This window comes from Mus musculus, chromosome X (assembly GCF_000001635.26).
Source record: "Mus musculus strain C57BL/6J chromosome X, GRCm38.p6 C57BL/6J".
NCBI lineage: Eukaryota > Metazoa > Chordata > Mammalia > Rodentia > Muridae > Mus > Mus musculus.
Window position 1 is genome coordinate 159,362,260 of NC_000086.7, and position 27,630 is coordinate 159,389,889.

The window sequence follows — 27,630 nt, forward strand, 5'->3', positions numbered from 1 at the left end:
GATCTCATGGAGGCATTTCCTCAACTGACGCTCCTTTCTCTGTGATAACTCCAGCTGTGTCAAGTTGACACACAAAACCAGCCAGTACAGGGGCCTACGTCCAGAGTTCTCTGAATGTTTTAAACCTCTAGAATTAGAGCAGAACTAAGAAAAACCAGGGTAAACTGATCCTTTGCACCATAACATTGTGGCACTCGGGGAAGAGAGAAGAGAGATTGAAGTGTTTTTTTCTTACAAACCTATTGTAAACATTGGTTTGTGACCAAAGGGCTGCTACCAGGAAATACAGCATCATAAAAATGGAAGAAAAGTGCTGATGTCAGAAATATGGGAGAAGAAAAGGAAAATTAACCTCGTCTTTTTCTTCTCCTTCACCTGATAGGACCTGGTGTCAAAGATGCTTCATGTAGATCCTCATCAGAGACTGACGGCTGCTCTGGTGCTCAGACATCCTTGGATTGTCCACTGGGACCAACTACCACAATACCAACTAAACAGACAGGATGCGCCGCATCTCGTAAAGGTGAGCAGCCTTATCTATAGCCAGTCATTGCTTTCTGTTGACCTCCAGGGTGGGCCAGGCCAGTAAGCCTCCAAGAATCCTTTTTCCATGCCCTCAGCAACTTTCTCTGTCATCTTGTTTGCAAATTCTAGTATGGGAGTCTCATAGATGAGTGTCTGACATGTTGGGGTAGAGACATAAGACATACCAGAATGTCAGTAATTAAGTTACCTTAAGGAAAACGTTTGCATTTCTGTCATTCTGTATACACAGGTGTTCACTATCAGTGAGGACAAAATCTGTGAGTTGTTCTAACTGAAAGATCATGGTTTATAGCCTCTCATATTACAGGGTGGTTTTAAAGACCAATTAAATGACTGTAAGAAAAGTGAGGAATGCTCTGTGTGAGCCTGTCTGTTCTTTCTCCTGTCACGTTGGCCTCAGTTGCAGCTCAGTCTGACATATACCGCAGAGGTTATTCTCACTATGAGCCGGTGAAGCTCTATATACATTTACGTGAGAAGGATTCCTAGGGAAGAGCCTTTCTTTTGTAGCTGTGTCCATGGCACTTTTGTTGTAACCTTCCTTTCCTTTGTCGCAGGGTGCCATGGCAGCTACGTACTCTGCTTTAAACCGCAATCAGTCCCCAGTCTTGGAACCAGTGGGCCGCTCCACTCTTGCTCAGCGGAGAGGGATTAAAAAAATCACCTCAACAGCCCTGTGAAGTGACCTCAGTGAGATGTTTGGTACCATGATGTCAGCTGATAGCACAAGCTCTGGCGACAGGTAGCACGTACCTGAGAGACACCTGCAAGCACACACTGTCCCAGCTGGTACCCATAACGCTGCTGCTCCTGCTTCCTCTCTTCTCGCTTCCAGTGATTGTTAGCAAGTTCGATTTCCCTGGAGCTCCGAAACGAAAATGGAAACATGATGAAGATCTATTCACTGAATCAATAAAAATAATGAACACATGAATACCACCTAAAATACACTGAATAAAAGTACTCTACACCATATAGCATTATTTTTATAGGAAATATTTCATGTCCCCTAAATATTCTTTGTAGTTATAGGGATGGACAGTTTATGTTGAGCACTTAGCTTAAACAGTTCATTTATATTAGCACTGTATCCCTTGTGCCATCCAACATTTTGTATGTTTTTGTAAACAGTTCATATACAGTACATTTCTGTACTGCTTTCTTTAATGTATACATGCCTTGTTTAACTTAGAGTCTACTAATCAATTGACTATTAAATCTGGATAAATAGTTCACCTGGATTAACAGTATTGTCGGCAAACCTTAGAGATGGCCAGATTGAGTGAACAGCTATTGAATGTAATTCTTTCAAATTGTACATATCGCCCCATCTGTTTCACAGGTTGGTCCATTTGTTCTCAAGTCAGGTGCTCTGTCAGACTAACTAGAGAGCTGTTAACAGGACAGGAAGTTGGTGTGTGTGTGTGTGTGTGCACGGCATGAAATCAGGAACACACCTATGAAGTCAGTCCATAGACTTTGTGGTTTGTTAGGGTTTCTTTCCCTTAAGTAACCTTACATAGCCCTCATACTTAGTATTTGGCATATAATTTGAAATTTTGCCTGTATACATCAAAGACCTTTAAAAGAATCATAGTAAAGAAATTAGAAAAGGAAATTTTAGCAATTGGTAATTAAAGCCTTACTGGATATTTCATGTTTAAATAGACATTCTATATTAAACACTAATTTGAATGTAATAAAGGCCACAGGCCTCCATATAAAATTGGATTTAAACTTTCTTATTCTAGGGAATGAAATGTCCTTCTACCAATATCTGATCTAACCTAAAGTCCTAGCTGCAGACGGCCGAGTGATCAGCGCTGACTGTTTTCTGGATCCCTGATGATGATTTATAGCCATATGATGTCCCCTTTGACTTCAGTAGTCACCAGATTTCACAATGGCCCCTGGCTGCACTTCAAGTGCAGTATTCAGTATTCACATCTAACTTGGTAGTTTCTAGTTTCATTTAACAACAACAACAAAACCATCCCTATCCATCATTACCCATATCTTTGTCACACTACCCAGTATACATTAATATGTGATGTGATGAACAAGAGCAAGGAAAAAGTAATTTAACTTCCCTCAGCAGGCATGTGCCCCAATACATGAGGCCCTTACTGCTTTTTGCAGTTCATAAAAACACTATCATTCCTTATTTTCTCTGCTACTAAAGAGAAAGAGAAAATCTCTGATACCCCCTTTGCCCAAGCAACACAAAATGATGACTGCATAGAAATGAAATGTATGCTTATCTTCTAACTGAAAAGAAGTTCTATATACATCTATTGAAGTTCTTGATGCTAACTATTCAAAGTTGCTTTCCATCGCCTAGCAAGAAAGCCGTTCCCCCTCCTCTAGTCAGTGTGTCCGATTCTTCCATTTATTGTATCCCCCATTTAATTTTTCCTCATAACACCATGATGCCTTTCCTTCTTATTATCACCCAACCAGGAGCTAAAGTCATATATTTCTTCCTGGCAGTCCTCTACTATAGAATATTGCCAAGTTTATTTCCTTTAAGAAGAATTGCCTTCTTTATCTAGTTAAACTGCCAGTTTTATTGGAGAAAAGCAATAGATTCATAAATCTAAAGGCTTCCTACTGATAAAGCAGGTTAGGAGCATAAATGATTGCATCTGTGGCTTTAGTGTTCACATTGTCGTTGGGCAGATGTAGCCGATGATGTAGCGCTTGTGCTGGGTTAGCCTTTCCATTCCCTTCACAAAGAACATCTCTCACAGGCCACTGTACTTAATGGCTCCTCAAGTCTTCCACCTTTCACCCATCCCTGCCAGTTTCTAGGACTTATCCCAGAGTTGTTGGTCCAGCTTTTATGTTTCACTGAAGGAAGGAACTAAACTGGCAGGCCTCTGTACAGACATCTCTTGGTTTACAATGCAAAATAATATCCCAGACAATAGAAATGCATTCTGACATAGTCAAGCACACACTGGAAACTATGATTTACAATACTGTGTGTTTTGCATCTTCCCTTTCAAGTTATGATATTAAATTAAGGTAAGTTGGGTTTTGTTGGGGCTTTGTTGTTTTTTATGAATCATTTCAGCTCCTTCTGTTTAAAAGGGTATCTTCTAAGTGCATTACTCCCTTAAATTTAACAGCTGTGAAGTAAATCTTTTTTCACAAACCACCCTAAAAGTCTAAAAATAAATGTAGCAAGACCCAAAGTCAACATGCTGTGAGGCTGGCATATGGAAGAGTCAGTTCGAGTGTCTGGAGGGAGGATGGTGGGTATTTACAGTAGTTTCCACGTTTCACGTGCATTGCACTCCAAAGAATAGGGTGGGGGTCAACGATTTTCCAACTGTTCTTTAGATGTGGCTTTTGTTGGGATCGGAAAACATCAAGAGAAGTGGGGGTTGTCCTCTAAGCTATGCACATACTCGCAGCCTAGAAAGGATTTGAACAGAGAGTAGGTGCAGAAGCGTCTAAAGAAGGCATGTATTTGATAGGGAAAGGACCAGAGTAGGCTAATCCTGGGGTGATAGTTGCAAAAGGCTTTCTAGACTTTGGGGCCTTGGTATAAGATGTCCTTAATTATTGTGGGGGCCAGTAACACACAATTCAACATGACTTTGATAGTCTCCATTCCCTGGCTTTATGAATTACCTACACTTTCAGGTTGTTTTGCTGTATTTTATAAAAATAGGTTCTATCTTACTATGGTGTTGAAAATTTGAGACTTGGGAAAGCAGACAGAGAGCTCTGGAATGCAAAGGATCAAAAACAGCCAGCTCTCTTCTGTGACTCACAAAAAACAATGGATTTCATGGCTGATCTTGGTGCTTAAACCAGGAAGGTCCAGTCTAACTCTATCTGTTCCTCTGCAAGACCCAACTCCTGTGACTAACCTGGATGTATACTTTGAGCCTTATTTAATTCACAGAGAAGTTGACTTAAATCAGTGTTTTTATTTCAATTAATGAAAACAGTCCTCTTTCAACCCCAGGTTACTTAACATTTTGCTGATCTCCCCCAAGAGATCATTGGTGGAGACCAATTAATGAAGGAGTGAATTCAGTTTCTTGAGACTGTGGTATTCTACAGAGCCACACCTAACCACTTTTTCCAGTGAAGAATCTACACAATAATACCCAAATATGGATGGCCAAGAAGAATCTGTATCTACAGTGTGCTTTGTGTGTTTTTGACACTGCTGTATTTTGTGTTGCCAAGTGACTTGTAACTGGTTCCAACGTGACAGTTCTTTAAAAGTTCTAGTAATTAAGTCAACTTAAATTTTTGTAAAACCTGGTGTCACTATAGGTCTCACAAGTACCACTTTTATTCCAGTCTTTAACTGTTCATAATGGGCATAGCAAGGGTTGGAGTGAGAGCCTACTTCCTACCTCTTAAGGCACTTTCCTCATTGTTTTGCCATATAACCTTGGACTGCATGATAAGCTGATGAAATATCCATGACTTTTCCCAGAGCAACTAGCAAGGTATATGACATTTTGGCTAGAGATTAGTGGGAAGGAAAATTTAGAGGTTTAAGTCCGGATGTATGAACCTCAAAAAAAAGTCTTCTAAACACATATCATTTAAGTACAATATATGGAAATGTATCTGAGCAGAGAGTCACTATAACAGTTCTCTCTAAGTAGATTAGTTCAATGTCCAATGAAAGTGAACATCTTTATTCCTATATTACTATAGTACTGGATGAACTGTATACTGAGTTTTTCAAACAAGTATTTAAAGTAGAACTTTTAAGTACGAGCAAGGGCATGAGGATAAAGACTTTGGGTTGTGTTTCTGTAAGTGTAGTTTACCATATAGAGCTTTGTTTCTTAATTTTAAAAAAGGTTTCAAAGTATTGCCATTCATTAGCATCCTTAATGATTATGAGCGATGAGTGTGTAACTCGAAATCATATACATGTATTAGTTTATCTTAACTTTTTACCCTAAATAAAAGGGAAGGTGTACACCTAAAAGATGTAATTATTTTGCATTTTTGGCCATGGGTGGGAATGGGGTGGGCATCTACTTGAGCAGTTTTTAAAAAAGAAAAAAAAAATCAGAAATATTTTTCTACTATTATATATGATCTTCCTTTATACTAGTTTATCCCTAGTAAGGCATGCCAGAAGCCCAAGCAAGGTACCATATCAAGGGTTCTTACGTGCTGTACCTTTCGTTGGTGGGTAATCGAATCAGATGCTTGGCACTGTGGTCATAGTTATGAAGTGCTTGTGAGGATCAGATTTCACTGAATACTAATTTGTTTTACTTAAGAGTCTAATCTGGGAAGTTTGCAAATCATACTATTAATGTGTAATCTAAGCTCTTTCCAATGTATCCATGAATAATCCTGGAACAATATTGCTTGTATTCCTGTCACAGAACAGGTTTTGTAATCTTTAAAAGAAATGGAAATTTATATAATAAAGTTTCAAGTAAAGCATGTTCGTTTCTTTTTATCCGTTTATTTTAGCTATGTGATTAGACCTTCACAATATAAAAGTTTCTATCCAGATTGTTTTTATGAAATTGTACTGATAGAATTTAAATCAGGAATATTTCTAACTTAATAAGTGTAAAATAATTTTGCTATGCATCATCTTAGAATTATGTGAGAAGAACATCTTCCCCAATATTAGGCCAGGCAGAAGTGAAATAATCTTTTTCTAGAAGTTCACAACTACCAGACGTGGCTCCAAAAATTCCCCTTCTCCTTTGTTACCTTAGTTCTCCTTTGGGTTTTCTCTGCTATCCAGAGTGAACCTCAGGACTGATCACCCAAACCCCTTGCTTTCTACTGTACCCACAGAGCGAAACTCAAGTCTTTGCTTCTTGGTTAATTCTATCTGCATCTCTAGATGTTGTATGAAACAATACAAGTATGCAAATGGTACTGCAAGTTTCTGGTTTTCAATTGCACTTAAGTCCTTACAATATTTGTCCACCATTTTTTTCCTTATTGAAATCCATTCTCCTATTTCATTTTCTTTTTTAAATAAAAAGTTTGTGGGGGACGGTAGAGAGGTATTTTGGCTTCCCTTGGTATTGGACTTTAGAGACAGGATTTCACGGTGTAAATCTTGGTCTGCAACTAAGTTTATAGACTAGCCTGTCCTCAAATTTGCAGCAGTCCTGCCATGGCTTCCAAAGTGCTGGGATTCCAGGCATGTACTGCCTCTCTGAGGCCCATTTGTTTTCAAAATATTTTTATTGAGATATAATTCATATACCATAAAGTTTGCCTATTTAAAATTTACAATTCAGTGGTTTTAGCACATTTGCAGAGTGGTGTGGCCATCATGATAGCATAGTTTTAGAACACTTCATCATTCCCCAAAGAAAATTTGTATCCTATTCTAAACTACCACAGCTGTCTTTCTTGGACAATTGTGATACCTCACAATTTCACTTTCTATCTTTGTCCCCTACAGCCATTCTTAACACATAAGCCAAATGATCTGTTTAAAACCTACCAAGGGTTACAAGTGTTCTGGTCTCCTTACATCTCTAATCTTGGTCTTCTCTCCCAAACTGCTCCCTGGCTTGCTGCATTCTTCCTCATACCATCTGTTCTAATTCGTTGTCTGCTCTGATAAGCACCATGACCACTTGGGGAGCAAGTTGGGGAGGAGAGGACTTATTTGGCTTACATGTCCTCATCATAGTCATAGAGGGAACTTATGGCAGGAGCTGAAGCTGAGACCATTGAAGAATACTTCTTGCTGACTTGCTCTCTCTATGGCTTGCTCAGCCTGCTTTCATATACAGCCAAAGACCACCAGCCCAGGAACAGCCCATAGTGGGCTGGGTATCCTACATCAAACATTAATCAAAATGCCCCACAAAGGTGTCCACATGAAGGTAATTCCGCAGTTGAGATTCTCCCCCTGCAGCTCGACTTTGTGCAAAGTTGGCAAAAACTAAGCAGCACACTGGCCTTGGCCTTTCTTGACCATGAGCCTAGATACAGGGAGCACACGGGGCCCTTGTCCTCCCTGTTTTCCTTGCCTACACATTTCTGACCGATATCCACATGATTCACCTCCTCAGTTATTCTGATAAACGCATGTGGGAATCTTGCTAAAGGAGACAAAACTGATTGTATTTTCTCCTATGAGGCTTTACATCCAGTACTTGACTTTTAAACATATAGTTGTACACTTTGGGTGTGATTACTTATGTGCCAGGCATAACTGCTAAACACCTGGCATACTACATTAATTCCCAGGATGAGAGAGCTGAGGCTTACAAAGGTGATCTAGTTGTCCCGGATCATAGAGTAAGAAGTTTTGTAACAATCTGTTTAAACTCAGGTCTCTCTAAACTCCAGAGCCCAATCTTAGAAGCGTTTGGAGTTTCAGCCATTCATGGTAGTTCATTTCTGCAATCTCCACACTGTAGAGATGGAGGAAGACTGGGCTACATAGTGAGACTTGCCCCCCCCCAAAAAAAAAGCCTGTAGGGTGAAAAAATACAAATGAAAAGAGAAAACCAGAACCTTTTGATTCCCCTGTCATTTTTCATTTCTTGAGAGCTGGTCTCACTGTATATGTAAATCAGAAGTTCCTGCCACCTCAGACTTGGAGTGCTGAGTTAAAGGTGTGTGGTAACATGCCCGGTTTCCCCTGTCATCTTTTAATTACACTCTGAGAAATCTATCTGTCGCTGAGTTTCTCGGCAGGGCAGCAGCTGTAGGATGCTTGCCAGCATTTCTGGCCTCTACTCTGGCATCAACATCATTCCTTCCTACCTCCACTCCTGACAACCAGAAATGTCTCCAGACATTGCCAAATGTCTATGGTAGAGAAGTACTGTTGGTTCATTATACCTTATTTCTCTTTCATTTAGTCTCCTTCCCTAGAGAATGTTAAAATGCTAATGTTCCCAAGAGGATCATTTAAAATAAGCTTACCTTTAAATTTCTTTATATTATTGCCAGAATGGAGGGGTAGGTGTGGCTGTCAGAGGACAACTTTATGGAGTTGGTTCTCTCCTTCCACGAGTTCCAGGGACTCAACTCAGCTTGCCTGACTTTCCTGGTACATGCTTTTACCTACTGAGCCATCTTGCTGGCCCCAATAAACCTAGTTTGAAGTGAAGTTAGTTGTTCTGAGAATCTATGCAGTATTCCTTTGCTGGAACCACCAGAATAAAGAATGGGAGAGCGAGTTGTTTAAACATCAAAAATGTACGTTCTCTTGACTGTGTTGTGTGTTTTGTAGTCAGGGTCTTACTATGTAGCCCAGGCTAGCCTGGAACTCACTATGTAGCCCAGCTTTCCCATAGATTTGCAGGAATCCTCTTGCCTCAGTTTCACAGGTGCTAGGATTATAGGCATGAGTACCAGGCCCACCTACTATTTTGCTCAGTTTTGAAGATTCCAAGTCTAAAGTCAAGGTAGAGACAAATCTGGCTTCTTCTGAGGTCTTCATGGCTTGCAGATGATTACGGGCTCAGGAACTGGTTGTTCTTTTTTATGCCTCATTATGCCTAGGTACTAATTGCTTTTGTTTTGGTTTTGGTTTTGAGTTAGGGTCTCACTCTGTAGCCTTGGCTGGCCTGTAACTCATAGTTTACTTTCCTCTGCCTCCACAGTACTGGGATTAAAGGCCTATGTTACCATGCTAACGTCAAGTCTTGGCATCAAGTCTTAAGGATCTCATTTCAATATAGGCTCTTTAATGATCTTATATCCAAACAGAGTAATATACATACAGGTTAGAACTTCAGCATGAATATTGGGAGATTTGGACCCTAACATCGACTTTCTTCCATTCCTTTTATCCTATGTCTGCTGAGCAACCTACCATGTGCAGGCATTCTGTTGAGCATTATAAACAGACTTAGCTACAGTGAGTTAGGGACAAGATTTATTTTTAAGTATCATGCAAATATTCTATTAAAGTTTGGAAGAGGATGGCAGAAGTGCCTTCTCTCCTTCCCCCTTAGATTTCCAGCTTGGTTGGGCTGGTGAAAGGGCCCCATTAAAACTCAACTCTGAGGTTAGTGAGTCAGCACCTTGTCAAGCCTGGGGCTCACTTGGCTAGGAAGCCGAGATGATGCCCAAGCCAGCAGCCTGCACCACCTCAATTTCCCCTCCTCTCCTCCAAGCCTCCACTGTGACGCAGGGCCCGGGCCCCTCCCGCCCGGGCCCCTCCCGCCCCCTTCCGGACGCCGGAGGCCCCACTCCACCTACTGCGTGCCCACTGGCAGCAGTGAACGCCTCCCTGGCAGGCTTCTCCCTAGGCTCCCACCCTAGGACTGCCCCTTGGCCACGCCTGCGCCTTAGAGTCGCGGGAGGCTGGGCTCCGCGGGCGGGCGGGCGGGCGGGCGGGCGGGCGGGGGGGGGGAGGAGGGCGGGGAGGAGGAGGAGGGCGGGGAGAAGCCCCGCCCGCTGCCGCGACGCCATTTGCCACTGCCGAGCGTGGGCACGGGAGGCTCTCGCAAGCACGGGTGACCAGCCTCTCCTGAGCACGCTTCCCGACCTCCCGCACGGTCTTCGTGGCGCGCACTTCTCGGCGTTGCCCGTCGGAGTCACCGCAGTTCCTGCCGCCAGCCTGAGTGCGGTCCCACACGCTGCCAGCCAGTCTTTGCGGCCATGCCCAAGAATAAAGGTAAGGACGCCGCCGCCGGGACCGGGGCTCTGCTCCCCGCCGGCTCCCTGGCGCTGCTCTCGGCCTCGAGGTCAGCCCAGGCCTCAGTGACCTTCCTGCCATCTTTTCTTGCCTCTCCTCGGGCTGCATTCTCTGCGTCCTACTTGGAGCTGGGCAGAAGCGCAGGGAAGTTACTCCTGGCTCCCAGTTTGGCCACATTGGGGTGGAGCCGACGCCATTTTTTTTTGTAGGGCCTCCTGTGTGAGAATATGGGCTCGTGCCCCCGATTCGCGCCACATTGACCGCGGCGCCCGGGGGACTCATGGGAACACCTGCCTCGGACTTCTTGGGCTCCCAACACCTGGGGAGTTAAGCCCTGGGAGCCAATCTGAACTTTGAAAAAGGGTGATGCCTCGCTTGCTTTCGTGCCCATCTGGCACCTCCTCCCTAGGATTTTTTATGGACACTTAGTTGGTACTGGTGAGGCCGCACCCGTGTAGCCAGTGGCCAGTACTTTGATGCATTCGCAAATTTCATCCCTAGAGAATCACTTTGCTCCATAGTTTTACCGGGGCTTAACTTTTTCCACAGAGCCCTTGACCCACATTGAGCCAACTTTTCCACGTTTGCTTCTGATCGTGTATATATTTTGATAAATAAAAAAATGATTACAAATTCTAAGCAGAAGTGCAGCGTTCCTAAGATCATTCTCATTTTTATATATTTACAGTATTTTGTGGTGTTTTTTTTTTTATGGGATCAAATCTATCTTTACCAGCACTCTACCGCTTTGCTTTGCTCTGTCTGTCTCCAGGCTGCCCCGGAACCCTAAACTAACATTGAACTTGGGATTCGCTCGCCTCAGCTTCCCGAGTAGCTGGCATTACAGGCTTGCTATATTCGTTGTCCTCGTAATTTCTCAAAAATATAAAGTACAAAGTAGTGGAAAGCTTTTATTTCCCACAGGAGAGGAACACATTACACAGGATGAACTTGGGTGGGGGGAGGGGCGCACACCTTTACTCCCAGCACTAGGAAGGCAGAGGCAGGTGGATTGCTGAGGTCAATCAGCCTGGTCTACAGAGTGAGTGCCAGGGCTACACAGAGAAGCTCCCTTTTTAGAAAAAAAATAAAAATAAAGCCTTTGGGCAGAAGAGATGAACGCCTTCCTGGTTAAGAGAACCAAAGTTAGGTTCTCACACCCACATAGGGCTGCTCATGACTGCCTGTAACTCCAGCCCCAGGGGATCCAATGCCCTCTTCTGCCTCCCCCACCCCTCCACAATCACGCACACATTTAAAAAAAAACCATAAAAGTCTTTGCTCATTCATCCTTGGGACCTTGTCCCATGTCCACCCACTAGTATTCTCTTCTGCTTGAAAGTTGGTTCCAAGAAGTCAACTTAATTACTCTTTGTGCCTATCACCATTTACATTAGCCCACTGAGTACTTGGTCACAGTTTTGTGACAGATTGATTTAAGAGAGTCTTACAGTCCTTCCCCTAACTCTTCCCACAAATGTAACAGAGGACTGATTTGTCTGCCCTCAGTGGGAGAGAAGATGGTGGGGGTCGGGACTGAGATACACTCTCAGAGGCGGGATGTTGGGGGACAGTCAGGATATAAATAAAAATAATTAATTAATTAAAAAATTAAGTTAGGCCAGAGGAAAAAAGATAGTCTTGCTATGTGGCCCCAGCTGACCTTGAACTTGTCTCCATATCAATGCTAGGCCTCAAAAATGAAGGTTGCCAGTCTTTGTGCAAGGATTGTTGCTGATTGTCTTGGAAAAGGTGTGATTATAAGCATAATATGTTCACACTTTTCAAATTCCTACCTGTAGATGTCCCTCTTCCAAGATGGCAGCTGGACCACCTCAGTAGATGAGGGGTCTTAATCTCACCCTAACTCTAGTGACTACTAGATTTCCAGTTGTCACACTAGTTGTAAGCCCTAAGAAGATGAGAATGGTGTCAGTCATAATCACACTGGCTCAGTAGTACTTAGCCTAAAAGATGCTCAATAAATATTTGTTGGACTTACTCACCTCGTCTGGTGACTCCACCCATAGGTGAATGGTAAATTCTCATTTGGTTCCAAGGAGACAGAACATCTACACTCTACAGTCTAGTTGCTAGCCTAGTATGTTTTAAGATGTATCCTACCTGGGCTTATTTCTCTGAAACACCTCTGTAGTTTCAAGAGAGGATTTGAGGATTTGAGCTTAAGAACTAGGCAAGTCTTTTAGAAAGAGTGGGGTTAAATAAAGAGTGGTTATTCGTTTTGTTGCTGTTCTGTCATACTCAGGCTTGGTCTCGTTTCATTCTTTTTTGTTTTGTTTGTTTGTTTGTTTGTTTGAGACAGGGTTTTCTGTGTTAACCTGATTGTCCTGGACCTCAATCTGTATAGATCAGGCTGGCCTCAAACTCCCAGAGATCCACCTGCCTCTGTCTCTGGGATTAAAGTTGCACTGGGCTTCATTCGTTCAAAGGGAATTTGAAAAGCACTTGATTTCGTGGCAGTAAAATAGAAAGGGGAACAGTGGGGACTCTTGGGATTGCAGGCAAGCACCACTATGCCTGTCTCGCTCATTTCTTTTTATCCCTGTGTAGTATTCCATTGTATGGTACCACTGTTGATATGCTTACCCTTAAGATATGTAGGACTAGAGAGATGGCTCAACAGTTAAGAGTACTGGCTGCTCTTTAGAGGTCCTTCGCCCAGCACACACATGGCTGCCTACACCTGTCTAACTCCATTTGTGGGGCATCCGATATCATCTTATAGTGCCTCCTAAGGCTCTAGGAATGCCCACAATAGACAGACAACCATGCACAACATTAAATAGATTTTAAAAGAGACTTGAGGCAATTAACACCTTGCTTTTAAACTTAAAGTATCTCAGTTATGGTACACTTGACAAGATAAACTATAGACTTGTGGGGTTACTAGCCTTCTGCCCTTACGAAATCAGTATGTTCCATTGTAAAAGCAGTCATTTCATTTTCCTCTCACCTGTCATGGGGGGGGTGGTTTTGTAAAATGTATCAAGACCCAGTATGGTGGCTCATACTTGTGCTCCCAGCATTCAGGAGACTGAGCCTGAAGGATTGTCCCAGTTTCAAAGCTAGCCTGGGCTATAATGAGAGACCCTGTCTAGAAAAAAGAAGAGAGCTGAAGCCTGTGTGGTTAAGATTGTGGACAGAGTTCTCTGGAAAGACGAAAGCCTAACTACGAGAGCCCTGGTAGGACAGAGGGGGTTGAGGCTGGATCTGCGATTCCGAGGTCATTGACTACAATTTTGAGGGAGTTACTTAATCCCTGAACTTTAGTGACCTTACTAGTAAACTGGGACTAAATGACATGATATTCAAGATGATTGTGACAAGTGGATGGCGCTCTGAGATAGCAGGTAAGAGCATGGCCACTGTACTCCTCTAACCATCTTGAGGGCAGCCCCAGGCCCAGCAGCATTGCCAACACAAAAGGAACTCTGGAATCTTGGCAGGGTTTTGTTGTTTTTTTTTTCTAACTTTTCTTAACAGCTCCTTTACTTGTTTCTTACCGCGTCTGGGTTCGGGCTTTTGTGGCGTTCCTGTGTGTGAACTTGGGTCTCTCTGTCTAGATGCAATTCTTGGGCTTTGCTTGGTGGTTTTGCTGTTGTGTCTTTAATTTTGTTATTATTCCTTAGATGCCTTCATTTTCTCATGACACAGGGAATGAAACCATACGGGGTGGGAGATGGGGCTAAAGAATAAGAAATATATGAAAAATTGAGGGTGTCACTTAGGAAATTTCATGAGGAGGCTAACGTGGTAACATTAGGCACCTGAACATGGTAAGTTTAACATGATTAACCAGATTGCATCAATTTTTAAATTTAATTGATTTTTAAAGATGCTTTCTAGCTGGGAGGTGCTAGTGTACATTTCGTAGTGTTTTGCACATTACTGATATATCTTTTCTTTCTTATCAAAACCACTAGGAAAAGGAGGCAAAAACCGGCGTAGAGGCAAAAATGAGAATGAATCTGAAAAGCGAGAGCTTGTGTTCAAGGAGGATGGGCAAGGTAAGAGGCTGAGAAGCTGGGATCTTGTCGGAGTTTCCTGTTTGTTTGCCTGTGTTGGGGATCGAACACTTTCTGGCTAACAGACTAGACTCCTGGCTGGCTGCCTCTGATAATGTTTGAGTTTATTTGCACTGACATTTGGCTATTATCTTTTCTTAAAAGATTCTGGTTAAGAATTTGGCATTTTAGGCCAGGCATAGCAATATACACCTTTGTTTTTAGGATTTATTTTATGTATATGAGTACACTGCCAGTACACTGCCGCCTTCTTCAGACACACCGGAAGACGGCAATGGATCCCCTTATAGATGGTTGTGAGCTATCGTGTGGTTGCTGGGAATTGAACTCAGGACCTCTGGAAGAGCAGGCAGTGCTTTTAACCACTGAGCCATCTCTCTAGTCCAGTAATACATACATCTTTAATCCCAACACTCAGAGGCAGAGAGACAAGCAGGTGGATCTGTTGACTTCCAGGCTAACCAAGACTATGTGACAATAAATCTCTCATCTCAAGAAAAAGAGAATAATTTGGCATTTGACCCAAGTGAAAAAAGATTCTGGCTTTCCAAGAATAAATATTCTTATACTAATTCAGCAAGGCTATCACTAACATTTAAGACACTTGTGCTGAAAATGTCATGAGATTTCTCTAATAAAGATTCAAAGAGGGAGAAGAAGTAAGGACATGAAACAAGTAAAGGTGTGAGTGTGAGGTCTGGTGTGTATGCGGACACGTTTGATCTTTAGAAGTAGAGCATAGTCACGAGCGGCGCAATTAAAACGTCTAATAACAGACCCGGGTTGTACAAAGTCTTCTTTCTAGTTCAGCCACTAACTAGCCAAGTGTTTAGCTCCCTCTGCTTATTCCATATTTGCCCTTTGTATATTTTTCCTTATAAATGAAACCATGTGTTGTTTATCTTCAGTGGACTACTATAAAGTTGCTTTTATCAAAGAAGTAGGCAGTATTTCTTGTTTTTTTTTTTTCTCTTAGAATATGCTCAAGTAATCAAAATGTTGGGAAACGGACGATTAGAAGCCATGTGTTTTGATGGTGTAAAGAGACTGTGCCACATCAGAGGGAAATTGAGAAAAAAGGTAAGTATTTGGCCATGCATTTTATCCTAATATAAAAGTGGAGAGGAGCCGGGCATGGTGGCACACGCCTTTAATCCCAGCACTTGGGAGGCAGAGGCAGGTGAATTTCTGAGTTTGAGGACAGCCTGGTCTACTGAGTGAGTTCCAGGACAGCCAGGACCACACCCTGTCTGGAAATCCCCCCCCCCCCCAAAAAAAAAAAGTGGAGAGGAATATGTGGAGGAAATGCCGCGGTGCGGTGGGGTGGGGCGTGTGTTGCTGGGAAGCTATCCCAGGGCCCCTTAACATGTTAGGAATAACCACATTGTACCAGGGAGGTGCATACTCAGCCCCCCCACCTCTGCGAGATATTCCTGGAAGTCCACTGTAAGACCATAGAATTAATTTGAAGACTGGTCGGAAAAACAAATAGCCTTATCTTCAAAACTGTTCATGGTATGAAAGAGGCTGGCGAACTATTTATTTTAAGGAGTCCTAAAGAGGTATGGCAAAGGGCCCTTGCATTGGGGGAAGCCGCAGCACAGAGTGAGAGGTGGTTGGTTGCAGGGAGAATATGCTTTGTTTTCCTGACAGCAGTCCTTCACAAAGGAAAAGGATCAGGAAAGCCGTGTCAGGATGGGTAGGTAGAAAACAGTGACTTAGAAAACCAGTTTTCTGGTTTGGGTATTTTTTTAAGATTTATTTATTTTGTATATGTGGGTACACTGTTGCTGTCTTCAGACACACCAGAAGAGGGCATCAGATGCTCATTACAGATGATTGCGAGCCACCGCGTGGCTTCTGAGATTTGAACTCAGGACCTCTGGAAGAGCAGTCAGTGCTCATAACCACTGAGCTATCTCTCCAGCCCCATTTTTCTGTTTTTATAGTAGATAACCAAGTGGTTTGTAAACTCAGTTTCTAAGTGAATCATCTTGAGGATTTCATGATTCCATTTTTTTAAAAAACATACCATACAGTGATTTTTCTTTTATAGGTTTGGATAAATACCTCAGATATCATATTGGTGGGGCTACGAGATTACCAGGTAAGTCACTTTCCAGTTTGTTGTTGATTTGCTTGAACTTGGGGCGCCATTTCCTAATAGCGCATTGTGTCTTAGGTGTTATTTATGCTGGAGGTCTGAGGGTTCAGACGCTCAGTTTTTCTCTGTCATGATTATTTGAAGTTTTCCATTTTACAATGACCGATACTACTGTGTCATGGGGTTTTTTTTTTTTAAGTTGTCCTCCAGTTTTTCTTTTTCACTTTGTACATCCTTTAAAATCTAGGAACCAATTGTGTAGGGTTTCACAGCTGAATGAAGCCAGTTATATCCCACAAATGGGACATAGCCTGGTATATTCATTTCTTTTTTTTAAATTTACTTTACATCCCAATATCAGTTCCTCCTCTCCTCTCAGGGCCCCCTCACACAGAACCTCTCCCCATTCCTCCCTCCCCTTGTCTTCTAATTGCTATGACACTAGCAAAAGGAAGAAAGGCTCTGTTTCAGCACAGTTTGAAGGGACAGTCCATCATAGTGGACAGTGCCGCAGGAACCCAAGGCAGCCGATCGCCCCTCCCCCCCATCACAACCACTAGGACTGCCCCTTAATGCACTTCTATTTGTTTGCCTTTCATCATACTTAGTTTTTTACTTTTGTGTTCCAGATTACAAGCGTTGACATCTTTGTTTCAAACCATAGGGTTCTCGGTCTATGACTTGGCACTCCACAGGGGCTTGGGCGGTGTTCGGAGACTACTGTTCTGGGTAGCATAGCTTGAGTCAGGGTCTGGGATAGAGTACTGGTGATGTGCACAGCATCCCACCGGCTCACAGTTGTCAGGAGTGCTTCGGTTGAGAAAAGGTGCTCTAAATTCACAAACCATTTGTTCTTCTGCCCCTGCTAACCTCCATGGGTATCCACACGTACATGCATGAACATAGACATAGACATTTCTTAAATTTCTTAGGTTTTCATTCCAAGTCTCAGTCTTGACTTCCGGTGTTTGATCTCTCGGTAACTTTTTCCAGGGGAGCATGTGTGCTTTTGATGACAGGGTAATTATAAGTGCTATAAAGGATTAAGTCTGAAGTTTTAAATTCAATTTGAAAGTATTGTATGATATAACAGATAATAGTGTGAAATAATCAGATCTAAAAATTGCTTGTGTTTGTTTTAAGGACAACAAAGCCGATGTCATTTTAAAATACAACGCAGATGAAGCTAGAAGTCTCAAGGCCTATGGCGAGCTTCCAGAGCATGGTAAGGGCTGAGTTATTCTTAACCAATCTTATGGTGTTTAGGTTGCCTGCTGGCGTTTAAACAGTGAATGAAACAGATTTTTACAGATGACCCTATTTATTTTTGTGTTTAACAGAATTAGAGATAAGCATACCTGATTATATACTTCATAGTAGATACCATAAGAAAGAAGGTACTAAAATTCTGTTCCTGATAAAAGTGTAACTAGTGAGACAGTACACTGTCAGCCAAAGGAATTGTTATGGTATGTTAAAACTCCTTCAAGAAAGGTTGGTGGTGTGGTACAGTTCAGTCACAGCCACCTTAGCATGCACAAACCAGGTTCAGTCACTAGCACTATTAAAAACACTCCATCATGATATAACTGTCTTGTGTGAGGCTGTGCCAGTGCCTGGCAAATACAGAAGTGGATGCTCACAGTCATCTACTGTGGAACACAGGGCCCCCAATGGAGGAGCTAGAGAGAGTACCCAAGGAGGTGGAACAACAATATGAACCAATCAGTACCCACAGAGCTCGTGTCTCTAGCTGCATATGTAGCAGAAGATGGCCTAGTCGGCCGTCATTGAGAAGCGAGGCCCCTTGGTCTTGCAAACATTATATGGCCCAGTACAGGGGAATGACAGGGCCAAGAAGTGCGAGTGGGTGGGTAGAGGAGCAGGGTGGGGGGGGTATAGGGAACTTTCGGGATAGCATTTGAAATGTATATAAAGAAAATATCTAATAAAAAATTGAAAAAAACCCCACTCCTTCAAGAGTACCCTTGCTTGTGTGTAAATATAAATGGTAGTAACTATGTAGTATGGGTTTTCAGTAAATGTCACTTTTAATCTGTTGTATCCTTACACATTGCTATATGTTTTTAAAACTAATATTCTTTGTTTCCTCAAAATACAAGTCTCCTATACCCTTTTCAGATGGAAAATATACTTTATACACTGTTTTGTATGTCTATATTTTTTCATGTGGCAGGTTTTTTTAATGCCTGCACTGTGATTCCTTATAAAAACATGATTCTTATTTTTTTTAACATGACTTCTTATAAACAGTTAACACCACACTAGGAATTATAAATTTGCCATTCCATTCTAGGAAACAGTAAGCGATGTGGGGATTGAGTAGTACCCTAATTCCTTTTCATTCTTAGGGAAAAGCAGGATTTACCCAGATGTCTCTTCCCAATTAACTGGTGGCAATCAGTTGTTCTTTTCTCTTCTTGTTTTTGTTCTTTGTTTTTTCTGTGTGGTTCACTTGGATCGGGAGTTAAGTTTTCTGGACACTTGAAACCTTCCTCAATCCCAAGGCCAGCAATGACTCCTCAAATCTTTCTCCCTCCTAAAATAACCTTTTCTCTTCTGTTCTTTCCTTTCCTTTTCTTTTCTTTTTTCTTTCCTTGAGATAGGAAATAAAGTTGTTAGTATGTATGTAAACTTCTGAAGTTTACCTGAAGAGTGTAATTGCTTCAGAGTTAGTATAATTAGAGATTGTCTTTCTCAGGAGCCCTTGGGAACAAAAGAAAATTAAAAATACTCTCAATGTTTTTAATATTTTGCTCCACATATCAAAATTAGTAGAAAATTGGAAGTCTTTTTTTTTTTTTTTTTTTTTTTTTTTTTTGGTTTTTCGAGACAGGGTTTCTCTGTGTAGCCCTGGCTGTCCTGGAACTCACTTTGTAGACCAGGCTGGCCTCGAACTCAAAAATCCACCTGCCTCTGCCTCCCGAGTGCTGGGATTAAAGGCATGCACCACCACGTCCGGCTCAATTTTTTTTGATAGTGAAAATATATTTATTTTTTAATACAATAGCTGCCAGCAATCCACTGGTGTTGATGTTCCAGAGAGAAGAAAATGCAAGCATTTTGTAATGAGCTTTCTGTATAATACTCCAAAGTTTTTCAGCATTATGGCTTGGGAGCTAAACATGTATGGCTTGTGACTTAATATTTTTTTCCTTGATAAGGTAATTTTAGTTTCCCCCACTTTGGTAATTGTAACAATGGACTTTTAGAAGTCTGTGAGTTTTACTAGCAAACACTCTCTCGCTCTCTGAACCAAATGTTGATTATTGCCAGTTCAAGAAACTGGAGAATCGGGCTGGTGAGATGGCTCAGTAGGTAAGAGCACTGACTGCTCTTCTGAAGGTCCTGAGTTCAAATCCCGGCAACCACAACCACCCATAATGAGATCTGATGCCCTCTTCTGGTGTGTCTGAGGTCAGCTACAGTGTACTCACATATAATAATAAATAAATCTTTTTTTAAAAAAAGAGAAAGAAAGAAACTGGAGAATCAGCCCGGCGTGGTGGCGCACGCCTTTAATCCCAGCACTTGGGAGGCATAGGCAGGTGGATTTCTGAGTTCAAGGCCAGTCTGGTCTATAAAGTGAGTTCCAGGACAGCCAGGGCTATACAGAGAAACCCTGTCTCGAACCCCCCACCCCACTCCACCCATAAACAAGGAAAAAAAAGAAACTGGAGAATCTGCCTGTTTTCCAGTGGATACTAAGAAACTATTAAACAGTGGGAAGCCTGGCTGTTTTAAGTACCGTCGCTTCCTTTTTGATATAGATACAGACATTGAATACAATGCAGTTTCCTCAGTAACGTTAGCTTTCATAGCAGTTTATACCATTAAGACGTTCTGACTGGTTTGTACACTAGGTTGGTCAGCTCTAGAATTTAGGCATTTATACTTTTCCTGAGTTATACTCATAGAACCTCCTCAGAGTTGCATGTAGATAGCATTTATTTCTGCATATTTAAAAATAAAACATTTAGGAAATATCTACAAAGAAAAAATGAAAAGTAGAAATTATTTTTTCAGGAAGTCAATATTTTATAATCAGTGTTTTTGTGTGTGTGTGTGTGTTTTTTTTAGCTAAAATCAATGAAACTGATACATTTGGTCCTGGAGATGATGATGAAATTCAGTTTGATGACATTGGGGATGATGATGAAGACATCGATGATGTAAGTGGACACATCCTGCTTTTCCTGCTTTCTGTTTATGAGTTATATACAAAGATAATTGCCCTTTCCCTTAAATGTCATAATACTAGGACTAGAGAACATTTAAATGAGAGTGTGTGTATGTATGTCTGTGTATATATTTGGAGTAGGAGGGACATTCAGAAAGAGGAAGACGATCAAGGTGGAGAGATGAAAGAATAGTAGGTGAATATTGGATAGAGACATGTTTGTGCATGTATGAAATGTTGCAATGGAAATCATTAGCGCAATTAATATATACAAATAAAAGTGTATTTGGGGGTACTGGAGCTATGTGATTACTGCAAGTCAGCCTGGATTGCAAAGTGAATACCAGGCCAGCCAGAGCTACACAGCAATTCTTTGCTAGCTTTCAACATGGTACTATCATAACAAAAACATTTTAGCAGCTGGAAAAAAATGGTGTATCACTTAACACACATCAGGTAGCTTATAACTGCCTATAACTTATAAACTGCCTGTAAGCACATTTATAAAAGTAAATATATTTTTAAGGTTTTTATTTTATTTTACAAATGTGCTTCTTTTTTTTAAAAAAACCATACTATTTATGTGCATTGGTGTTTTTCCCATGTGTATGCCTGTGCGAAGGTGTCAGAAGCCCTGTAACTGCAGTTGCAGATGGGTATAAGCTTCCATGTGGATGCTGAGAGTTGAACCCTGCTTCTTTGGCTAACACCTTTAGAAAAACATTTTAAGGCTGGAGAGATGGCTTAGTAGGTAAGGATTCCAAAGAGTCCAGGTTTGAGGCCCAGAACTCATCTGTAGCCTCCAGTTCAGAGGACTTCTTACCTCCTCTTTCTGGCCTCCAAGGGCACTAGGCACACATGTGGTGTGCATATAAAATGAGTAACATACTCCAAAATAGAAAGTGAATTTGTTTTTAATGTAGGAGGGGAGTTGTGGTGCCTAAATTCTAAGGTTAAATATGTGCTCCACCACTCCCAGCAAAACATTCTTTGACTGAATTGTTACTTGTATTTTGGCAGTAGAATGAACATACAGTAACTTAGGATGCTTATCCTAAGGTAAGACTCTTTAGGAAATTATACAGTCTTGAGCAAAGGCCATAACTCAGCGGTAGGATGTTTCCTAACTTGTACAAGGTCCCAAGTAATCTCCTAGTAATTCAGAAAGCAAAGACGGGGAGAGAAGAGAAGACAGAGGAACTCGGGGAAAAGGGAAGAAGATAAAGGTCTATGGTCCTCTTTTTATACTTATATTGTTTTTTACTTATGTGTAGTATGTGTGATTTGAGTATCATGTGTATATTGGAGACCAGAAAAGAGCACCAGATCCTCTGGAACTAGAGTTAAAGGCAGTTGTGATCCTCCCAATGTGGGTGCCAGTAACAAAACTCTACAGAAGCAGCAAGCAGTTTTATCCAGCGTGCCATCTCTACCCACAGAGTTTATATTGTTGCAAGTACTATTTTAAAATAGGTATTTAGCCGGGCGTTGGTGGCGCACGCCTTTAATCCCAGCACTTGGGAGGCAGAGGCAGGTGGATTTCTGAGTTCCAGGACAGCCAGGGCTATACAGAGAAACCCTGTCTCGAGAAACCAAAAAAAAAAAAAAAGTATTTATTTTGCATATGGGTGAAGAAGTATAACCATACTAGGCCATGCATGTTAAGGTCAGTTCACATGGGTTCAAGAGAGCCTCAGATTTCACAACAAACACACTTGCCTTCTGAGCCATCTCCCTGGCCCATGCGTGAACTATGTCTTGTTTGTTTTAGGTTTGTTCTTAAAAGCTTGTTCTCTCACCTGAAACCTCTGCTTTCTCTCTCGGGTACATTTCTCTAGCTGTTTCTTCCGTGTTTAAAGGTACTCTGTCAGTACTCCTGTAACCAACTTGAAAGAAAAGGATTTAAGACGTAACTGGTCCTTAAGGATCACGTTCATGTTGCCTCTTGTCTATTCCTAATCCCAAAATACTAAATGTGAAGTCAGGGCTGGGGAGATGACCTGGCTGTTGATGAAGCTTACCGTCTCCTTCCTTTTGCATTGCTTATGTTCTTATTTTGCTTCTTGAATCAAAAAAGGAATGTTTTGTGTATGTCTGTGTGTGTGTGTGTGTGTGTGTGTGTGTGTGTGTGTGTGTGTGTGTGTCTGTCTGTCTGTCTGTCTGTCTGTCTGTCTGTGAGTGTCAGTGGTGGCCAGAAGAGGGTGTTAGGTTCCCTGGAGCTGGAATTGCAGTCAGTTGGGAACTATCTTATTGTTGCTGGGAACCAAACCAGGCACCTCTGCATGAGGTGTAAGCATTCTAAAAGAGCAAAGAACTCCTAAGGGAAATGTTGTCACCAGTTCTATAAGAAATCAACTCGGTCTGAAGAGAACCTTCCATGTGGAAGCTTTCCTCAATTACAACTCACTTTTAGAAGCCCCAGTCTCCATAATATTTTACGTGATACATGTTATTTTCTGAAGATTGTGTAGGTTTGTGTGTGCGGGTGCCTACCGAGGCCAGTAGGACATTGGTCCTGAGGTCCTCTTCCTCCGAGCTCCACTAGCACTGCACCCATGATCGCACATACAGGGTCTTGTTTAGAATTTCCCCTTTGACTTAATGTTCTTTTCTCTTTCAGATCTAAAGCGAACTCAACATTTTACATTCCAGTCTTCCGGAAGATTGTCCTTCAAGTTTGGAATCTGGCCATAGACCTCAAAGAAAAATTTTCACTATCATCTTAATTGTAATTTGTTGAGGCAGATTTGATATTACAGTCTTTGAAAAACTGTTAACTGATACGCTAAGTCCACTTTGTTGATTCGATTCAATGGTCCTTAAGACTGTTTAAGACAAAAAGCCTTTCCTACTTTGACCCCTTCCAGTAAGTAAATGGGTGTTTTGAATAAACCATTTGCCTTGTGCTCAGTATAAAGTATGACTAAGCCCTGCCTTTGCATAGCTGTTGACTGGACAGTCTTTGTGTATATTCCAGTTGCCCAGAGATTTTGATACACATGGAGGCAGAAATCTGTGTTTTGTTTTTGTTCTATTTTGAGACAGAGTCTAACTTTGTATCTGAGGCTAGCTTGGAGTTCACTGTAGTGCTGGTGGACCTCAGACTTGCTGGGATCCTCCTGAGTGCTAAGGGCATATGTATGTACCACCATACCTGGCAGAAATCTATTTAAAGGCAAAAATGATAGGTCTGCGTTTCATATTTAAGTATGTGGCTATTTTTATACTGGTTTTGATACCATGTACATTTTTTTTCATGATTTTATTTTGCAGTCATCGGCTTACTGGAGGAGGAAAGGCATTTCCAAAATGGTTTTTTGGGTTTGGAGGTTTGTTTGTGGGCGGGGAGTGTTGAGACAGGGTTACTTTGTGTGGCCCTAGCGATAATGAAACTCACTCTGTACACCAGGCTGGCCTCAAGCTCAAAGACGTTTTCCTGCCTCTGCCTCCCAAGTGCTGGGATTAAAGGTGTGCGCCGCAGCTACCACCGACACCAGCACGGCCCGTCTCCAAAATAGTTTTCGAAACTGGTTTTTCATGCCGGTTTTGAATTAAGGTCAGTAGTTGCAAAAATTGAACATTAGGTGATGCTCAATTGTCTTAACATAGAAATACTATTTTAATTGTTGAGATGGTTGCTTGTCTCAACTAGTGTGAATAGGAAATTTCCCAAACAAAGAAAAGATTGTTTTAATCATGTGCGTAGAATATTTTTACCCAACAGAAAGATGGTATTGGAGTATTGCTTTTTTTTTTCAGGAGTCTTACTCACATAAGCTACAATTTTGAGTACTTTATAAACACACAAAACATAGGCAAGTGAAAATATAAATTTTACAGAGCAAAAGTATAAATTAATGCTTTTTCGGGCTTTCCCTAAACTTGAGAGGAAATGAGGGGATAACAAACTTATGCCTGACATAATGGCATGGCCTGTGACCCTGCGCAGAAGGGCAGGGCAGGAGGATCAGGAGTTCTGCATGTTTTCAGAAACTGGTTTTTAATGCCAATTTTGAAGAAATGTCTCAAAAACAACGTTCATAAAAAGATGTTTTCTTATTTCTGAATCAAAGAGCTATAGCCGAAAAAGTAGTGTGTCGCAGAGGATCTTGTCGTCTGGTTTTACATTAGGAACAAGTTTACCGTGGGGAGGGTCCAGGGGAATCCCATTTTCTTTCTACTGGGAAATTAGGTTTGCTCTTATTTAGGAGTTCTAAGACTAGGAGCTGAGCTAGTCGGAACTCACTAGACATGCTGAAATCATTTGGGTTTCAAACCAAGATCCATCCTGCAGCATGCGGACCTTGTATTTTGCTAGCAGCCAGAAAGCTTTTCGTTCATGAAAACTGACACACAAAGGAATGCGCCTTTCACGTGGTTTCACAAACAAGGAGATCTGCTCTAATTATTTCCTAACTATGACTTCATCTCCTCGGTTTGCACACTCTGCCTCAAAAGCCGAGGTACCATAAAAACATTGGGAAAGACACAGTGGTGCAGTGTATATTTCTTCTTCTGTGGAGTTCCTCCGTGTTTATCTTGGCAGACTGCATCTGAGAACAAGGCTGCCAATAGCCTCGCAGCGTTTGCTGAGCAATTGTCTTCCTTAGTAATTAGACCTCTGTACCTTAAAAGTGTTTCACCAGCTGGATGTAGCGTACCCCTGGGATCCCAGCTCTGGGGGATTTGTCATTGAATAGTAGCTAGGGCTACATAAGGCACTGGCTCAAAAACAACAATAGAAACCATTTTTGCTCAATTTGCATATATATAGATTACTCTATGAGCAGTGCTTTGCTTCTGCTTAGGTGATACAGCTCGAGTCTTGATTTTCTATTTTCTGTAACAAACAAGATTTGAAATGATTTTAGAAATTAGACAATGACCCCACTTCCTATCTCTTCTGGTGGTTTTCTCTTTTCTTCTTCTTCTTCCCTAAAGCAGCATTATTGAGTGCTTTTGCATCCTGGAAGATCTGGAGACATTGATTTAAAATAGTTGAATGCAGTTGTATTAATACAGTATACAAATGCTACCTGGAAGAGTTCTTTGATGTGTATTTGGTGTGGGAATCATACAGTGTCACAAATCCAGTTTTAGTTCTAATAAGGAATGGAAATAGTCTTTAAGGAAATTATTTGGTTTCTTTATTTTTGGTTCCTATAGTATAGCTCCAAGCAGCACCTAGGAAGAATAATAAAATGTTTGAAATCGAAGAATAATGGTTTTTTGTTTTGTGGAGGGGAGGATTGTTTTGGTTTTGAGGGTGGAGTTTTTTTTTTGTTGTTGTTGTTTTTTGTTTTGGTTTGGTTTTATTTTTTTGAGACAGGATCTCATGTACCGCCAGGCTGGCCTTAAAATACCAATAGCTAACTAAGGCCAGCCTCAAATTCTGATCCTCTGCCTTTACCTCCCAAATGCTGGGGTTTCAAGTGTGTACAAGCTCACCCAACTAGACTAATACCTCTTCCTATTAAGATGATGTAACAAGTTAGTCCTAATCAATCTCATAGGCTCATGCCAAGTTCTTGGTGTGATTCCCCAACACCCATAAACAGAGCAGTTTGATAGGGTTGTATTTTTCCTGTAGTTTATTCCAGTTGAGCATGAACAATGTGTGTTGCTAAAGTGGCGGTGTAACCACACCAAGTGTCTGTAAAATGACTTGCCAGCATTTAGCCATTTGCCTGTTGAATCTTTCTTAACCATCTTTTAAGGGAACCACTTTAGGAGATTACAAGTATTCATGATAGGGATTTTTTTTATACTTTATTGGAGAGTAGCCATTGGTTTACTCATCCCATGTATGGAATTGTGGCTGTAAGTTGTCGCTTAAAAAATTCCGTGACTTGTAACGTTACTTAATCTGGATTATCTTAGTAATAAACTTTAAATTACTATGCTAAACAACATCTTGAATAGAAATTGTCAGTGTTGACTACAGAGTAACTGAATAATCATATAGGTAGTAGCATGTTTTAAATAGCTAGATTTCTACTCATTTTGTATTCTGTTCAAATATAATGATGTTCACTATAAACTGTAGCTTTTCAGGTAAAGTATCAGAATGAAGACAGTTCATAAAGATTAAAAAGGATTTGTATCTATATGATATTCATCCTGCTCAGTAAAGATAAGTTTCATTTATATACTGATAGGACTCCCTTGGACTTTTGCACACTACCTTCAAGTTTACAGTTTACCTTAAACCATCATTTTCCATCCTTGTTCAGAAAAAGAACAAAATCTGAATTAAGTTGTATTCCAAGTGTATGGAAACACTAGACTGAGCAATTGAGAGACTGTACTGGACACCTACCAGGTTCTTGAGAGACAGACAGTGTGCTAGAAATAGAAAAGAATATGGGCACTGGGCCCAGAATTATTGGAGGGCTAATAACAGACATTTGTATGCATGACACACTTGGCATCTACTTTTCACATGGGAATCCAGGACTGTAAGAAGATGCATGTCTCCTGTATTCCCTATGTAACATATCTTTTGCTTGCAGTCTTTTTCATTCCTATGATAGAAGGGACATGTAGAATATATATTTGTATTATGTGGACACTACAATGGCTGCCACACCATCTTTATTTAATTCAGCAGGTAGGAGTCTCAAAAGTTGCTTGAAGCTATTTTATAGAATCCCAACTGCTCTATATTTCTTCAGAGAAAGTTTATAGTCACTAATAAAGCTGGCTATGGTGACGTGTCGTTTTTATGCTTTAACGAGTTCTTTTGCCATAGGTTCTTTTTCCATCATGTGGAACAATGTAAAGAAATCAGATGCAAAGTACAATTAGAAAATAAAACACAAAAACAACCCAACGATGTATATAGTTGTTTGTTTTCCTACTAAGGTTTTTAACTACTTGAAGGTGATTCTTTTCTGAAATCTTGTGGGCATTTTTAACTTAAGTGTGGCGCATTAGAAGAAAAAGTACACTTTGTCCATTTCCTGTTCTCACCTGGCTTTGATTGTTTGAACTGATTGGATGCACACTGTCGGGCTCCTCTGTGAAAACCTGTACTGAAGAGGACATTTTCTAGCTGGAAGCCAGTTGTCCAGAGTGATCTCAAATTACTAAAAGGGATATT

General features: G+C 41.3%; 2 protein-coding genes across 12 annotated transcripts in view; both read left to right on the forward strand.

The window, feature by feature from the left end:
- Rps6ka3 (ribosomal protein S6 kinase polypeptide 3) overlaps nucleotides 1-5,985 on the forward strand; it is a 112,580-nt gene extending 106,595 nt beyond the window's left edge. For 9 of the 11 annotated variants that reach the window (XM_017318355.2, XM_030251196.1, XM_030251198.1 and 6 more), the window contains 2 exons: nucleotides 383-523; nucleotides 1,104-4,979. In XM_017318355.2, coding sequence (XP_017173844.1) covers nucleotides 383-523; nucleotides 1,104-1,226 — 264 coding nt within the window. In that variant the 3' untranslated portion in view covers nucleotides 1,227-4,979. Of the gene's footprint in view, nucleotides 1-382; nucleotides 524-1,103 lie in introns of all 11 variants that reach the window. The other 2 variants (NM_001346675.1, NM_148945.2) reach the window with 1 other exon arrangement.
- Nucleotides 5,986-9,918: 3,933 nt separating this feature from the next.
- Eif1ax (eukaryotic translation initiation factor 1A, X-linked) lies at nucleotides 9,919-27,362 on the forward strand. Its single transcript, NM_025437.5, has 7 exons — nucleotides 9,919-10,156; nucleotides 14,122-14,205; nucleotides 15,200-15,303; nucleotides 16,280-16,330; nucleotides 17,471-17,552; nucleotides 20,429-20,520; nucleotides 23,149-27,362. The coding sequence occupies exons 1-7, from the start codon at nucleotides 10,141-10,143 to the stop codon at nucleotides 23,152-23,154; spliced, it is 435 nt and encodes a 144-aa protein (NP_079713.2). The 5' UTR covers nucleotides 9,919-10,140; the 3' UTR covers nucleotides 23,155-27,362.
- Nucleotides 27,363-27,630: the final 268 nt, after the last annotated feature.